Raw genomic sequence first — 16,262 nt, 5'->3', positions numbered from 1 at the left:
TGTCTTCCATCCAATACGCGTGCAAGGTATATAAATTAATTAACTACAGTTTTTCCGTCAAAAAACCGGCTCTCCATCTGCTCCTCAAATTGCCACAGCCTCCAGAAAAGAAGTAACTCCACGGCGAACTTTTGACATTGGAGGGTCAAAGAGTCAATGACCGAGGAGAAAAGCGTTCCAAATATGGATTTTAACGCTCAAAGAAGAAGGTTACATTACACAGGTTATTTTTTAACAAGTGCTTTAGGCGGTCGCTGCGCTCGTCCACGTTTTCAGACAAATCCGCGTTGAATAATAAACTCGCCTGACCTTTGTAAACCTCCATTCTCCGGTGGTTTTGCATCCGCTTCGCTACTACAAGCACAGCGCCGTCGAATTCCGGTTTATTCGGACCGGCGCTCGCCTGAAACTATGTTTGAGAGAATACTACATCTAAGATAGACTCTGTGTTTAGTGATTTTTTTTCTTTCGGCTTGCCCTTACTAAGAATAAACAGCATCCATGTAGCATTCGACCTAGTCTAGTCTGTGGGGTAAATACAGCTCCGTTTTCAACAAACATCAATATTAAAATGACAGTTATTCTTAGTGCCAACAATGACTAAACATTGCTGTAGGGGTACGGTGTGGAACTCATTATTCCATGATAATTTTTACATCCTGGATTATGTAGCAATATGTAATACATCTATTAGAGCCAAAGAATGGGTTAAAACCACCAAGAATGGCGCGCAGTGTTATACAGCTCGCTAGTAACAGCCTGATAGCCAGCTTCAGGCGTTTGTGGATGAACAGGACTAGGACGTGGGCGGTTGGGATGATGTCGCGGGCGGCTTGAAATTTGAGTTTGTCGGCGGCGAGGAGTAGAATGTTGTCGTCGCTGCTGCTGCTGCTGTGATAGTGATGAAAAGGTGCCTTTCTCTTTAGAGTGGAGTGGCGCTGCTGAAAACCGGAATTGCTGCACAGCTGTCCGTAGAACCGATCGCTGACGTCTGCTTGCCGGTCTTTCCTGAGGAAAGTACAGGGTTATAAAGTTATCCAAAGCGATATCCAGTCTACAATCACGTAAGCTAAACGGTGTTCGGCACAACGGGCATGCATGCCGCGTTGTAAAGCAGCGAGAAGGGCAGTGACATCCAATTACCCACGTACGGTCATACTTGGGTCCCCGCTTGCGATGACAGGAACTCGGGCAACCTGGGGTGCTGCAGTTGCAGTACAATCGCTGCAGGCAAGAGCGACAGAATGTATGCAGACAACGTGAAAGTGTGACAGGTTCTGTGAGAACTGAGAGGCAGATGGCACAGGAGAAATCGTCGCTGGATGGCGAGTTGTGTTCGAGTAGCATCTTTACTCGTTTTTCTAGCGCCTGGATGTTATCTAGAAAATAATGATAACGCCGATTCCATCGAGTGAGACACGTTTGACGTAGAGTAGGTTTTAATGCTGCTGTTTGGTCCCACAAAATGGCCATTTGGCTATCCATATAATGTTGGTATAGAAGCAAGTCATGTTCCCATTGCCAAACTTGCTGTATGCATTTTAGCAGCTCGGAAGGCATATCCTTCTATTTAACTGCTCAATCAGTAAACATTATCTTTCGTTGCTTAGGATGGATTGCTAGTTTACTTGCCATGGAAATATTGCTAAACACTCGTCCTTGGAGACCCAAGAGGGAGGATTCCAGGGCGTCGCTGTCAATACGTGATTGCAAAGGACAGTCAGGGTGTATTTCATCGCCTACGGTGTTGTTATTGATGTATTCCAATAGTTGACTTTTTCTTCGGTTCGATTTTTGTTGACCAGGAGTGACTTTCCACTCATCCAAATACAATGCAATGAACTGCTGAAATTGTTGTAAGGATCGCTGGTCCGAGTTTGTAAGCGGAGATGCCTAGTGACAGGGGCGCATGTCAATACAGCTAGCGCAACGCCTCTGGTTGCATACTTTTTGCATACAACTGTGCATATATCCCGAGAAAGGTCATCGACAAGTCGCGTCAATGACTCGAGAGCAAAGTGACTTCGTTCGTGAATCCTATCAAATTCCTTGATAATCACACACATGAGTCTATGTTTTACAGGCTTATGTGGTGCAGGGTGGATAAGGGACATGTTACCTCATTCCATGTGCAAAAAAGTTGATCGTCACCTTGAATGGATGATTCACACAAAGCATCGACGTGCACTAGTCCATCTTTATACAGTTCGCTTTCGGTGAGGACGGACGAAATAGTCGAATTAGATAAGTACGCCAGCGAAGGGACAATGGAGGAGGAGACGTCGATAGTTGAGCAGGGTAACGAACTGCTTGCAGCTAGTGATAGAGTCCTTTCACCGTCCTTGTTATTCTTTCTGTTTCCAGGTTTGAAGGGCTGCAATATCCGCTTTAGAAAACGAGACATGGTTGCTGCTATGAAAGACGGAATAGCAAGAGAAGAAAAGTGCAAGAAAAAAGCAGGGCCTATTGTCGGCTTTATCGATGTCCAGGAGCGATCAGGAGGTTGCATGAAAATTTGCCATTTTGCTACGAGGTCGACTGATTGAGAATGAAAAGTTTGGATCTTCCGGCACTCTGCAACTTCGGGGTGATACCTTTGTTTATATGTATCTAAAAAGTGCTAAACGATCGAATATGCGTGCGTATCCTTGCTAATTTTGTTACGACAGGATGTAATGCAAAGAAATTTAATATTTTAAGCTCTCGGGTCATTGACATTCTACCATCAATCACTTGATAATAGGTACATAAGGATGACCCGTTTCATTTACTATGAGAAATGTAGGGAGCGATATTTAAAGGAATTTTCTTTGTACAAATGAGAAGTAATCACAGAACAAGGATACAAGCATGCAGTAGTACATTCAGAATGTCCCGTCACTGTCCCGCTCTGGCTGCATGCAAAGACGCGAGTCTTTTTTTGCAACAGTCCTAAACTTTCACAATTGTTTCCTCAAAATCAAGCCATAATGATAAAATAGGTAACTGTGCACGTAGTGGGGCGAAACGCATGGCATTCCCCTGTTAAAGTTCTTATTCTCTTTTGTGAGTGTGTTTGTGGAGTGGTCTCGTGTAACAGCGGCAGAACGTGGGGTAAATGAGAAAAAAAAACTTCGATTTTCCGATTCCCTTTTCCCCGCATCCTGTCGACCTAAAGGGTTTCACTGGTCTTTTTTCCTTTAGTCCTGAAAAAAAAAAAAACACCTTCAATCAGTCTAGTCCAAAGGAGGTCCGCAAGCAGCAGTAATGGCTGCCGGCCCGCCACCACATCACACGTTTGAAATACCCGGCAGTATCGATTCTTCAGCCTTGACGACGGAGCCATCATCAAACGCTTTTCAAAAGTCAGAGACAAAAGCGCACGGCAGCTGCAACTATCGTGGCAACGCAAACAGTGCGTTCCAGTTCCAGTGGTCGCCAAGTTCTCAGATGAACGGATCTTTCCACACGACCGAAGAGTCGGCTGTGAAGCCATACGTAGAGTCGCATCGGTACCTGTTTTCAAACGATTCCTCTCCATCGCATGATTATCAGCAGCAGCAGCAACAGCAACAGCACTCGTATTTCCCAGCGCGGCAAGAAAGTTACATGCCTTCAACGAGCAATGCAACCCATCGGCCAGCCTATTACGAAGCAAATGACCGCTATCGAGCACCGTGGGAGCCGTCTGAGCAAACTCCGGCTACAGATACCCTTGGTCCTCCATCATCCAAAGTCGCAGGGACCGACCTCCAGCAGCAGCAGCATCCGCACTCGTTACATCTGCAAACTGGACACAACAATAACGAATCGCCAAATCAAATCTCTTCCTCGCGACTGCTAAATAATATGGAAGGGAACTGGTCCACGCCTTCAAATCAATACAGCGAATCAGCAGAGTTTTCCCTGGATTTTTTAGTGCCGCCAAACGCTCTGCCTACTGCGAGCGAGACAGGTATTTTGTACAACAGGGTTAGTACGCGGTTATACTGTCATTTTGGATGGGAGTAAAACTGATTAAATAGCTTATTTTTTGGGAACATTCACAGACATTTGACAACCAACATGAAGGTACTACAGCTTACGCCGGAAGTACCAGTGCTACCAGTGCTACCACTCCTACTACAGTCACCAATGCGATGATCGAAAACACAGCTGTTTCATCTTTGCATCCAGCTACAAATAGCAGCAATGGACACACAAGCGGCACTAACCAGCAGCCTCCTCCTTCATCGGCTGTCGGTGTTGGCTCAGCTTTTGCGCCGCTGTCTTCCACTACATCCATAACTGGAGTTTCAGACAGACCGAAATTCAACATTGATTCCAATGCTCTCAAAGGAGGTGCTGCGGCTATGCGACATGTTCAAAGCGCTGCTGTTGCCATGAAACTACGTCCTTACATACAGCAGTACTTGTTGCATCCTGATCCAAGGGCGTTGGGCGAGAACACAATTATCGTCATGGCAGGCAAAGTTGCGCAAAAGAGTTACGGAACAGAAAAAAGGTCGGCATCTTTCATAGATGGATTTTTAAGTCGCAAAGAATTAAATTTCTGGATGTTTAGATTTCTCTGTCCACCACCAACAGTTATACTTGACGGCTTGGCATGGAACAACAACAGTAACAACACGAACAATGCGTTGAGTTTTCAGGCACCCAAACTGACTGTATCTGTATCCGGCGACTCTGTTCCGCCGCAGGAAGGGCAAATCGACTGGCTTTCTGTAGGAGGGACGCAGCTAGGACAAACTGGATTCCAGTCGAAAGCAGGTGTTGACGATCGCAACTGGTTCCGCAATCACAAGAATGAACCACTCGGTGGCGGACGTTCCGTATTCAAACAACTATACATCAACGACGCTGACGAAAAACGCAGACAAATGGAATGCATTGCTAAAATCGAGAGCTCCTCAGGGACACCTATCGGTGCCTTTACGAGTCGAGCTATCAAGGTCATTAGCAAGCCTAGCAAAAAGCGCCAAAACACCAAAAATCAGGACTGTAAGTGCATGTCTCTACGATGGATTGTATCAAGTATCTAATTCAATATAGTCTGCATTCATCACGGTGCTACAGTGTCACTTTTCAATCGAATCCGATCGCAGACTGTATCGACTAAATACTTGGGTGTCTCTTCGTCGGCTGGATTGGGTACAAAGCAGCCGTTTGTTTATCCAGGACAAGCGAAACCAGATGCTCAGACCGACTTTAACTGCAGTTCGGATAGCACTTGCTTCATAGCACGTACAGGGAGCTGGGATCCATTTATCATTTGGCTTGTTGACATGAACTGGTCGTACGACAGAGATCAACGAGAAAAGAACCCGATTGCAGAAGATTACATTGGCGCTGGTTCGTCTCAGTTCATGAACGATCTTCCATATCCACCGCCCCCAGCTGTTGCTCTCAAGAACAAAACCGGCCAGCCTATCCCAATCCATTACAATCAACACATTGTATTGCAGTGTTTGACTACAGGTCTCGTTAGTCCCGTCATGGTTATCCGCAAAGTAGACAAAGCAGCGACGGTTGTGGGCGGCGCAAGCAGCAAAGATGCAGATCTCCCAGATATTTATGCAGCTTATGGAAATGGCGGCGAATTTGGTGACGAGATCCTCGGAGACCCTGTCTCGCAGCTACACAAGATTGCATTGCAAATCATACAAGATCCAGCACCCAAAAGATCGCAGCAACAACCACGGTTTGATGTATCGTTCCAGCAGCCATCTTTTCCTTCGATGCCGCGGTCTTCTAGCCCTGTGACGTACTTGGCGTGTCTCAACGATATGGTTGGCATGCACCGATCGGCACATGAGCGAAGACCTTCCACGTTTGTACCGTCATCTGTATCCTCCTCATCAACGGATGCATCGCGCAAGCGACGCACGTCCTCGCCTGTGCCATCATATCAGCACCAATCTGGGCAACCCTTTATGAGCCCGTCTATCGATTTCAACACTAACAACAATGATGATATGCATGCCCGCAAGAAGATACGGTCCTCATCTGTAGCTGATCCCGCAGCGCAGCCGCGCTTGGAGAGATTCAGTTATTACCGCTATGAGCGTTCCACATCATTGAACCTCAGTGCCAGTGCATGGTCTGAACTAGGATCTTACTGGTCAGAAGACGTATCTGACGCCGCGGTGTGGACCATTGTAGGCACAGGCAAGTTGATGTAAATGCACATACAAACAAATTTTACCGTAAAACTAACTCGAGTTGTCATATGTTGGCACATACAGAATGCGCAAAGTATTCATTTTGGGAGATACCCGTTGAAGATGCTGCACCAAAGAAAGAAAATATGTTTGCACCTACATTGTGGCGGTATACCCGCGAAAGTACCGAAACGCTGGAACTCTATGGAGAAAACTTTATGCGAGAGATGGAAGTATGGTTTGGGGATGTTCGATCTCCTCAAACGGACTATCGAGGTCGCGAGCGATTGCAATGTATGGTACCTAAGAGCCAAGACCTTATGGCTATCGCACAGTGGGATGGACGAAATTATCGAGTGCCTCTTTTGCTGGTCAGAAGAGATACCGCTGTTGTCTACAAGACAAGCAAAGTTTATACTTTCAACTGATATACGTCCAACGTCGCTGTTGTAGATTCAACTTTATGTATACACTCAGTCTTGTTATTGCTTTCTTTCTTTCTTCCTCTCCCGTGCAAGCCCGCACACACGATTCTTGTAACGCCCTATTCTTTTACTTTCTGGCTCATCCCTGGATTGGAAAAAAATACTGTATGTTGTTGACTTGCTTTCCAGCTCCAACGCCTCGGGGGACTAAGTTATGTAGCCCTATGTAGTAAACTGAAACGCTGTCTATCAAATCATTGCTAAAGCACAGTAACATGCAGCAGACTTGTTTCCCTTGTAGGATGTAGTTGTCAACTAGATATGCAGTTGCAATGACGTATGTAGTAGTAACCGCAAAGCAGAAACGTTTGTTTTCAGTATTCCGCGGAAGCATGATGGTAGCACACAGGTCCAAGATGAAGTCATTCCTTGCATTGAGACAGTTAGACATGCTTTCCATTTGTGGCACCTCAACCGCGTCTTTGGCAGCACCAACTCCACTGGCGTACGATTTTTTCCCCTCTCGTTCGTTGTTTCTTCCCTCTCGTCCTTTTCCTTGCAAGTTTCATGGCAGAGCAAATTGATACCACAGACATCCAATACCAGAAACCCGATACCATTGACTCTCCCATATACGTCAAGCCAAACGCATACGACGATGACGATCGAAACGAATCAGCAGTGCATCATCTCCGGATCAAGACGGTCATTGAGGTTTATCAAGGAGACAACAAACGGCCAGTTAGCCCAGACCTGGATGACGATGACGACGATAAAGAAGGCGAACTAGTCGTGGAAACTATGAAGCCCAACAGCTTTGACTCAGCAACACCGCCAACTGTAACGAGTTCAGTGCTAAGCGAAGCACCCAGCGCTACTACCCAAACAACCATTACCGAAGAGCTAGCAGCGCTGTCTTTGCACACTTCCTTGACATCATCTAGCATTGTCAGTCCGAGTCCAAGTGCGACGAGTAGCACTACAACGACAAGCACGATGGAAAGCAATAGTAGCAAACAGGCGTTGCTGAACTCGCTAAAAGCAAAGCTTAAAACCAAGGATCCCAAGGATACCGTCGTTTACGACGTACGAAAGCATTCCCTGGTCCAACCACATCAGCATGATATCTATTTTCACGGCACAAAGAAACTAGCGTATCGAAAGCAGCAATCACACTCGTATTCGTGGGGATTTCAGAACATTTTGTATCGAATTGATCAAGATGATCTCGAGGAGAAGCAAGCTGCAGAAACAAGACGCAAGGCTTTTCAAAAGGATATCGTCGTTGCTTGGGCAGATCAGGAGCGTGAACTCAAAAACAAGACAAACTCACATCTCTTATTTGTGTACCAGATGGAATTTGAAGATTACAAGCTGCGTTGGAAACGGCCGAGCTTGCTTTCTCATGACATGGTTTGCCAAGTCTCTTTGAAGGATCAGCGCAAGCAATGGCGAGTACTGGCAGAATTTGATAGCCACGGCATGGGATACCTCATCCACGTGGGTCGACTAATTATTGACAAGGCTGGGCTAGCATTGTTTGAAGATCGTGCGCAGCTTGAAGCCAACCTATTGATCACTTGCTGCACAATGGTCGATCTGATGCGAGAAGTCGTTGAAAAGGCAGTAGGTGTTGGCAACGGAGGCGTCGTAGGCAGCGATTAGAGAAGCGACAAGAAAGCAAAACGAGATATATCTGTATAGCTAGATCCTATACATACACACATACACATACGCATCATCGTTGACGCACACGCTGCAGACAATCATTCATACATTAGCTAGCATTACCCTCCTGCATGTATATAGTAAAATCGCACACGGTCCATTCTATAAGACTCTTCGGATATTTCCTTTTTGAATAAGCAGATGATACAAGATACAATAGTTTATAGATATTTGTAGTTCCTGTGCATTGCGTGATGTACATACAAGTGTTATGCAGAGGCAGAAGCCGATGGAGATGCAGAGGCGGCGGCAGTGGGATTAGATGCGTCATCAGGGTAGTAATAGAAACTGATAGCAAGGAGCAAGTACATGATAAATAGCATGAAGCCTTCCAACCAGTTGCTCTTGCCATCCTGCAGAAATTATGTATCAATAAATATCTTTCCTCGTTATTATTCTTTGTTATTATTTCCTTACCATGATTAGATAATTAACCATGACAACAGCGATGAACATGACGGCTGTTTCATATACATTGAAAAACAATGACATTTCGACGTTGATACCCCAACCGATGATCACCATGAGAGGAGTGACCAGAAGAGCGATCTGCATACTGCTTCCGACTGCAACGCCGAGTGCAAGGTCCATCTAATATGTCAAATCGCTTTCTCAGAATGGATGGATCGGAGAAAATAAAGGTCCAATTTCTCTTTACCTTATTCTTCATGGCGACAGTGACAGCGGTAACATGTTCAGCTGCGTTGCCGACGATGGGAAGAAGGATAAGACCGACGAATGTCTCGCTGATATGCCACTGCTCAACAACATCTTCGATGGCGGACACCAGAAATTCTGCACAAACCGCGACAAGTACCGTGACAACGAGCAACCTGTTGTGGAACAGTTTTGGATGAGATGTCCGCCGCATCCCCAGCCAGCTTGCATGTGCGTAATGAACTTACATGACGATAGCTAACCAAAAGGGCATTTGAGGCACCTCTTCTTCCTCTTCCTCCTCCTGCTGTTGCTCCTCTAGGTCGACTGCAGATGGAGATCGGGACGATCGGCGAGCATGACCAGTTGCTTCTGGAGGCGGCTCCAAAAACTAAAAAGAGAAAAAAAACCAAATTTAGTTCCAGGGCGATCCACATCGTCTGTATATCTTACCAAGTCCTTGTGCGTGCGCAGCTGCGTGGTAATAACAGCAATATTAGCAAATGTATTTCGTCGGTGGCACAAACTAAATATTCCCAAAAGTCTTTACCTGGAAGAAAAGGTATGCAAAGTAAATGACCAATAGCAAGACCGACGTAGCACGGGAGATTTTAAGGATATCCGCTGTCACTTGAGCGTTTGTCTCTGTACCGTACACAGAAGCATAGAATGATGCTGGCAGCAAAAGTGAAATAGTGGCGATGAACAAGAGCGACGCGGATGTCATTGCGGCCGTTACATTAAAATTTTGTTCCTTGAACCGTATGCCTCCGAACCAGAAGCACATGCCGAGAACGAGGAGGAGGTTGGATAGTATAGAACCAAGCATAGAGGCCTGGACAACGGTGACAAGATTCTTCGTTAACGATATGATGGATATAATAAGTTCGACGGCGTTGCCAAAGGATGCGTTGAGAAGTCCTCCTAGAATCTCGCCGACTCTGAGAGCAATGTCTTCGGTTGCGAAACCCAGAAGCTTTGCAAGGGGTACGATGGCGATAAAATTGAGGATAAATGTCACCGTCGGTGGCCAGACGAAATGACTCGCGATGCCAAATGGAATAAAGATTACCAGAGGGTTGATATATGATGAAGTTACAAACGAAATCAAGCCCTCTTTGACGGTTGGCTCACGAAACGAACTTCTCGAGGTCTCGGATGCCCTTTGAGATTGTGTATCTTGTTGCTGATCTGACTGTTTTCCTGTTGTCATCATCATCCCGATCTGTGAATCTTCGCGCTTGACAGATGATCTTCTACTGATCGTCTGCGTGGTTCCTTCAGGTGAGTCGTGCAAGAAAGGATTTTGGTCGCCAATATCAAGATCCTCTGCAGATGATGCTTTCGTTGCCATCGATGTGAATGAATAATTAAAGAAAGAAAAGAAGAAAAAAAGATAAAAGGCGAAATGGTAGGGATTATAAAATTATCTCTTGGCCTTTCAAAGCGGTATTCCCAGTTTTTCCAAATCAAGTTCATTATGGCGGGACAAACGAACTTCTGAAGAGAAGTCGGAACATTTGACAAATGTACCAAAACAGGATAAATACCAAACATCTTTACCGGGTCCTCCGAGCTTGTGTCACCTAGGAGATGTGCACTGTGGCTTGTTGTGAGGCGCACTATATTTGACCCACTCTATTACGTCTTCTAGCTTACCCTCTCCGTCGCTCTCAATTGCATCTACGTAATCCTTGTTCTTCAACGTCTCGAGCTCGTCTTTTGGCACGCATATTGCCATGCCTTTCAACGCTTCGTGGTATTCATACTTGATCGTTCCTCCAGCTGCCTGAATATCCGCTCTTGCTCGCGCATACATTGCATCATCTGCAGGCGGCTTCAACGTCAAGATCAACTTGGTGCAATCTTGCACTACATCATCATTTTTCCCAGGTGAGATTTCGTGTCCACGGGCTGAGCAGACGACCCAAACAAAGGCACACTGCCATTGTCTTGATATTCTTGGCCTGTTTCACAAGACATCGACGCGGACCCCGATCACTCCACCCACCCCAAAATAGTTTCTCATCTGACAGAACCGCCATCTCGCACACAATCTCCACTGCAAGCATACCTTGCTGCTGGGCAAAGGCCGCGACAGAGAAGAGGGACAAGAATGTTAGTCCTAGCAAACGCATAACAAACGGTGGAAGAGAAAGAAGAGGGGAAAAATGCGGGGAGGCGGTTGTGATTCCCAATTCGAATACAAAGATGCAAAGATGTATATATGTATTGTTTTTCTTTTGTACATTTTGATAGAAAGCAGATTACTTGCTAAATCCAGTTATTACAAGGCATCCTCGAGGATCATTCTGGGAGAAATATTCATCGCCATCAACTCTTGGAAGAGCAGTTTGGCAGCATAAGGGATTTGCATTGTCTTGACGTACTTGCTGCTCTTGCAGTATTGGCACCAGGCTGCATACCCAATGAGACCGCATTGGTCGCAGACACTAATTTCAAAGATATCTGACGATATCATGAGTCGCTCGAGAAGCAGCATACTTGCACCGTAACCAATCAGACAGTCGCGCTCCATTTCTCCCAGACGAAGACCACCATCTCTGGAACGGCCTTCCGTAGGTTGACGAGTCAATGTTGCACGAGGGCCCCTGTACAATTCAAGTTAGCGCTTAATAAATGCAGAGACAGCAGAGTTCATGAGACATACCTTGCACGAGCATGCATCTTGTCCATTACCATGTGCTTCAACTTTTGATAGTAAATCGGACCAAAGAAGATGTATGCAGACAACGGTTCGCCGGTAATACCTTAAGGAAAGGATGGCTCAGCAACAGTGACCTTACATACAGTGATTTTTTGAACTTACCGGATGTGAGATAATCCTTGCCGGAATAGTTGAAACCATGCTCGATCAAAATTTGACTCATATCTTCTACTTTGCTACCTCCAAAAGCAGTACCGTATTGCAGCTTGCCGGTCAGGACACCTGCTTTGCCCGCAAGCAGTTCAATCATTTTACCGACAGTCATACGTGAAGGGAAACCGTGAGGATTCATGATGATATCAGGGGAAATACCCTGATCGTTGAAAGGCATGTCTTCCTGTTGAACAATGATACCACACACACCCTTTTGACCGTGACGTGAGGAGAATTTATCACCCAATTCTGGACGACGCGTTTGACGAATATTGACCTTGATCAGAGTCTGGTCTCCCTCCGAAGTTGTTAGCAGAACCTTGTCAATGTAGCCAGTTTGCGGCGATTTGTATTTGAGCGGTTGAGGTTTGAACGCCACTGCTTGAGAAGCGCCTGCAACTCCAGGATCCAATCCACCGCTTACAGGAACCTGCTTGTTGACATAGATACTGCCATCATTGACGGGTTCACCAACTCCAGAGATACCATCCGCTTCGAGGGTTTCGTATACATCTTGCCAGTAAGGAGAGTCTCGCGGTGGTGGATCTGCCAAACGATCGTGTCTATTATATTGCAATCAGCTTGATACTCTTTTCAACTATAAGAAATAAAGATACTACATACGTTCCGTTAGGGTATCTTTTAACGAGTGTAGAATACTTTCTCATCGTTTGACAACGACCGAAGCCACGGTCCAGACCCGCCTATAATAACCATGTTTTTAGAGCACATTCCTTGTCATCGAACAAAAAATTTGTTACCTTATTCAGTACCAAAGCATCTTCAATATCGTAACCGGAGTAACTCATGACAGCAACGGTAGCATTTTGACCAGCAGGGAGCTGCTTATATCTTAGCGCATAGTTGCTGTACTTAAGAATTAGTAACATACCTTGTCGTAACCTATCAATTCAATCGTCTTGGTCTTAACCATTGGCTGTTGAGGATATACCATCAAATAGATGAGGGTTTCGATACGGTTCAATTGATTGTATCCAATGGCACCGATAGCTTGTTTACCCATAGCGCATTGGTAACTTTTAACCCAATTAATATTACATAAGAATAGATTGAACTCACAAAATAACTTACGTATTACGAGGAGATTGGTTGTGATGTGGGTATGGAATAAGACCGGCGACGGCGCCGAGGATAGTAAACGGCTCAATTTCAAGATGTGTCGTGACCTGTGGCAAAATATCGTGCTCGTATGTGGCAATGTTGGCATCACTTTCTTCATTGACATCCACGTATTCCACCAGACCCTTCTTCAAAAAGTCGTCGAATTCCAGCTTTCCAGCGATCAATGCCTAATAATTGACAGGATTGGTAAGTAAATCATAGATGGCTGTGAAAGCAAGATCTTCAGCTTACATTGATATGCTTCTGAGTGACCCTGGGCCTGCCTTTTTCGACAATGATTAAAGGACGACAAATACGTCCACCATCCGAGGACAAGTTTACAGTACGCTGATGGGTGTTGACGAAAATACTGACGAATTCGGAAATACGGCCAGCGCGTCGAAGGCGACGGAAATCTGACACAAATTTTTGTGTCCTGCGAGTAACGCCGAGAATAACACCGTTCAGTAATACGATGAAAGTGTTTGGCTGATATAGCTCTGCACCCGTAAGCAGATTTACGTCTATCACATTATTCTCAGTTAAGACAGTTCCGTAAGGTCGTATCTATTTGTGTCATACCTTCAACACCAAGTGCATATGCAATCTTGCGAATGGGTTCCTCTTCGTCATCAGTGGTAATATGTGTCATAAGAGCCAAGTTCTTGACAAGACCGCAGGCTTCACCTTCAGGTGTGTCGGATGGACAAAGCATACCCCACTGCGATGGTTGCAAAGCTCTTGGACCAGAAACTTTACGAGTTTTTTCAAACTGGGAGTTGATTCTTGTCATCATACCGAGTGCTGAAATATATGAAAGGCGAGAAAGAACTTGTGTGATACCAGCTCGGTCCATCTTGAAACGCTTCAATACCCAATTGCCGGTTGAAATTGCTCGGATAAATCCATTGGTAATATGTTCACCATGCAGTACAAGCTGATTGAACACATCGTATTCTTGTGTTCGGTTTGGTTTCTTCAGTACTTTATCGACACTAGCCTTGACATCGCTGTTGAACTTTTTAAACAAGTCTTCGAACAATAGTGATAACAGCTGACCGGCCCTACAAGACTAAATTAGGACGTCGATCTCTTCAATGTTATTGAGTGTGCATAAACTTACAATTCAAGACGTTTGTTACCGACATAGTCACGATCATCGACTTGAACTTGGTCATTCATAGCGATTAATACACGGCGAACCATAACAGCAGCGTAAACGCTCTTTTCTCTAAAATTCAAGTTTTCCACTGGAATATGCGCCAGGATGACAGTTGCTAACACCTCAAGTGCTTCTTCCGCCTATTCCTAATCAGATACCATAATTTTCTAATTCCTCCAAAGATTGTACTTACCAGCGTCCTACGAACGGTCGACAGCTTTTTGTTAATCTTGACCTTTGCACCAATGTAATCCAATGCTTGCAATTGAGTAAAGACTCGTAACCGTGAAGCTTCTTCGACGTTGATAGAAAATGCCTCGTGCAAATCGTGATCATTGCCGCATACAAGCTGAGCAATCTCTCGGTCTGATTGGATACCCATGGCTTTCATAAAGATCACTACTGGAATATCGTCCGCAAGCGAGTTGTGTTTTAGATAAATTTTATCTTTCTTCACAAGGATAGCTGTCTTGGATTTACGCTCGTGCGTTGAACTATACAGTGTCGTCGCCAATTAGACATTGACCTCGAAGTATGGCTCTCATTCGAAATACCTCTGAACATTGGCCACTACTTCGCCTTTCTTATCCACTTCAACAATGATACGGTTCTTTGATAACTGTTCTTGTACAAGAATAACCTTCTCAGTTCCCTTGACAATGAAATATCCACCTAATGATGACAAATAAGCACATTTTGAAAACGCGATCCCTGATAAATGACTGCATACCTGGATCAAGTGGACATTCCTTCATGCGTGCAAGCTCGGCTTCATTTCTGCCTCGTAGAACGCAATGTGACGATCGAAGCATAATCGGCAATCGTCCGATATTAACGTTTCGTCGCTTGACAATCTGTTTGCCTCTCGTGTATTCAACATCCACAAAGATATTCGCCGAGTATGTGAGATCTCGAAGTCGACATTCATGAGGTGTGTAACTGCGATTGGCTACATCGGCATCCATACGTTCTGGCATGCCAACGCGAATGCCTGTGTATCTATTATTGCGCAGGGCGTCAGTTTGCACCTTGACCTTAGAACTTCAAGCTTACTTTAGGTAGAAGTTGGGATCGACGTCCGAGGTGAGACGTTCATTTGCTTTAATGATTTTTCGCAGATCGGTGTTGACAAAATAATCGAAAGAATCAATGTGCTGCTTGACAAGACCCTTAACACGTAGGAATGCTGGCAAAAGTTTCCATTTATCCTAACGTTTCATCAATAAGCATGACTACATTTAGTCCCTGAACCATTAAGATCAATACCTTGATTTCTTTGACTGGTTCGCTTATATGTTTGCCTTCATAGTAAGCCTGTGCAAGCGGTTCGAAGCCTTCCTTGTTCTGCCCGTATTCCCCTGATTGATCAAAAGTCTTCATAGGTTCCTCGACCATTGGCTCAACTTGCTTTCCTTTAGCATTATTCTCGAGCGATGGATCGACCTCCATAGGGTCAACCTTTTTGATTTTGGCAGCTTTGGCGGCTTTGGGCGGCATTCTCGGAAAGCAACGCCTTTGAATTGACAACTCTGCGACTCAAATTGGAAATTCCTGGACGACGGGAAGCCACCCAACTTAACTGCAGGCTTCTCAAAAATTGTTGGCGCATTAATCCACAATGTAAATTTGCACACTTATCAATCTATTTTATAACAAAGCATCACAAGAAAATGGTTAGATCGGCAACGCAAAAGGGATCTTTTGCTTCATCGTACTCCAGTAGATGGAACTATTTATTCACATTTGGGACATTTTGGTGACGGCATTTGTATGGTATCCTAATACCTTTATGAAAGAAACACGTGACAACTTATCAATTACAATGATATTAAAATAACAATACAAAAGTGACAACCATGTTTTAAAATCCTGAAAAGTCTAGAAAAGCCGGTACCATCTGACTACAGAGATGAGAATTATGTATGCAAATGTTTACGTTTTCATAATTACAATATTCGACCAAATTCAACCAAACAACCTTATTGCATTACGGAGACCACCATACTTAATTGTTGTATGCATCGGTATCTCCTTGCAAAAGAAGAGACCCAAGCAAAGTATACAGCTGTTATTCATTGACGATAGGACGAATCACAAATGATGATTTCATACATATGATATCACGAGAAGAGAAGTGATATGACTTT

The 16,262-nt window shown here is 44.8% G+C and overlaps 6 protein-coding genes across 6 annotated transcripts; 2 read left to right on the top strand and 4 right to left on the bottom strand.

The window, feature by feature from the left end:
• Nucleotides 1-708: 708 nt before the first annotated feature.
• On the bottom strand, nucleotides 709-2,404 carry VTP01DRAFT_9767 (uncharacterized protein; the record flags this gene model as incomplete). The annotated part of the gene is made up of 4 exons (XM_069389028.1): nucleotides 709-1,566; nucleotides 1,633-1,893; nucleotides 1,959-2,048; nucleotides 2,120-2,404. The coding sequence occupies 4 exons, from the start codon at nucleotides 2,402-2,404 to the stop codon at nucleotides 709-711; spliced, it is 1,494 nt and encodes a 497-aa protein (XP_069240186.1).
• Nucleotides 2,405-3,246: 842 nt separating this feature from the next.
• Nucleotides 3,247-6,568, top strand: VTP01DRAFT_9766 (uncharacterized protein; the record flags this gene model as incomplete). Its single annotated transcript, XM_069389027.1, has 5 exons — nucleotides 3,247-3,951; nucleotides 4,029-4,483; nucleotides 4,544-4,980; nucleotides 5,032-6,147; nucleotides 6,225-6,568. The coding sequence occupies 5 exons, from the start codon at nucleotides 3,247-3,249 to the stop codon at nucleotides 6,566-6,568; spliced, it is 3,057 nt and encodes a 1,018-aa protein (XP_069240185.1).
• Nucleotides 6,569-7,132: 564 nt separating this feature from the next.
• VTP01DRAFT_9765 (uncharacterized protein) lies at nucleotides 7,133-8,230 on the top strand (the record flags this gene model as incomplete). Its single annotated transcript, XM_069389026.1, has 1 exon — nucleotides 7,133-8,230. The coding sequence occupies one exon, from the start codon at nucleotides 7,133-7,135 to the stop codon at nucleotides 8,228-8,230; it is 1,098 nt and encodes a 365-aa protein (XP_069240184.1).
• Nucleotides 8,231-8,502: 272 nt separating this feature from the next.
• VTP01DRAFT_9764 (uncharacterized protein) lies at nucleotides 8,503-10,304 on the bottom strand (the record flags this gene model as incomplete). Its single annotated transcript, XM_069389025.1, has 6 exons — nucleotides 8,503-8,646; nucleotides 8,711-8,884; nucleotides 8,952-9,126; nucleotides 9,199-9,341; nucleotides 9,404-9,424; nucleotides 9,501-10,304. 6 exons carry the CDS (start codon nucleotides 10,302-10,304, stop codon nucleotides 8,503-8,505), a joined length of 1,461 nt encoding a protein of 486 aa, XP_069240183.1.
• Nucleotides 10,305-10,536: 232 nt separating this feature from the next.
• On the bottom strand, nucleotides 10,537-11,088 carry VTP01DRAFT_9763 (uncharacterized protein; the record flags this gene model as incomplete). The annotated part of the gene is made up of 3 exons (XM_069389024.1): nucleotides 10,537-10,550; nucleotides 10,610-10,822; nucleotides 11,025-11,088. 3 exons carry the CDS (start codon nucleotides 11,086-11,088, stop codon nucleotides 10,537-10,539), a joined length of 291 nt encoding a protein of 96 aa, XP_069240182.1.
• Nucleotides 11,089-11,237: 149 nt separating this feature from the next.
• Nucleotides 11,238-15,612, bottom strand: VTP01DRAFT_9762 (uncharacterized protein; the record flags this gene model as incomplete). The annotated part of the gene is made up of 15 exons (XM_069389023.1): nucleotides 11,238-11,562; nucleotides 11,622-11,721; nucleotides 11,781-12,394; nucleotides 12,456-12,535; nucleotides 12,593-12,673; nucleotides 12,724-12,868; nucleotides 12,924-13,141; nucleotides 13,206-13,477; nucleotides 13,536-14,017; nucleotides 14,077-14,255; nucleotides 14,309-14,609; nucleotides 14,670-14,787; nucleotides 14,846-15,114; nucleotides 15,169-15,323; nucleotides 15,382-15,612. 15 exons carry the CDS (start codon nucleotides 15,610-15,612, stop codon nucleotides 11,238-11,240), a joined length of 3,570 nt encoding a protein of 1,189 aa, XP_069240181.1.
• Between the last annotated feature and the right edge of the window lie 650 nt (nucleotides 15,613-16,262).

The sequence above is a fragment of the Rhizomucor pusillus genome (assembly GCF_041956525.1).
Source record: "Rhizomucor pusillus strain CBS 183.67 unplaced genomic scaffold VTP01scaffold_7, whole genome shotgun sequence".
In the NCBI taxonomy this organism is placed as follows: Eukaryota; Fungi; Mucoromycota; class Mucoromycetes; order Mucorales; family Lichtheimiaceae; genus Rhizomucor; species Rhizomucor pusillus.
This window is presented reverse-complemented; position numbering and strand designations above follow the sequence as displayed.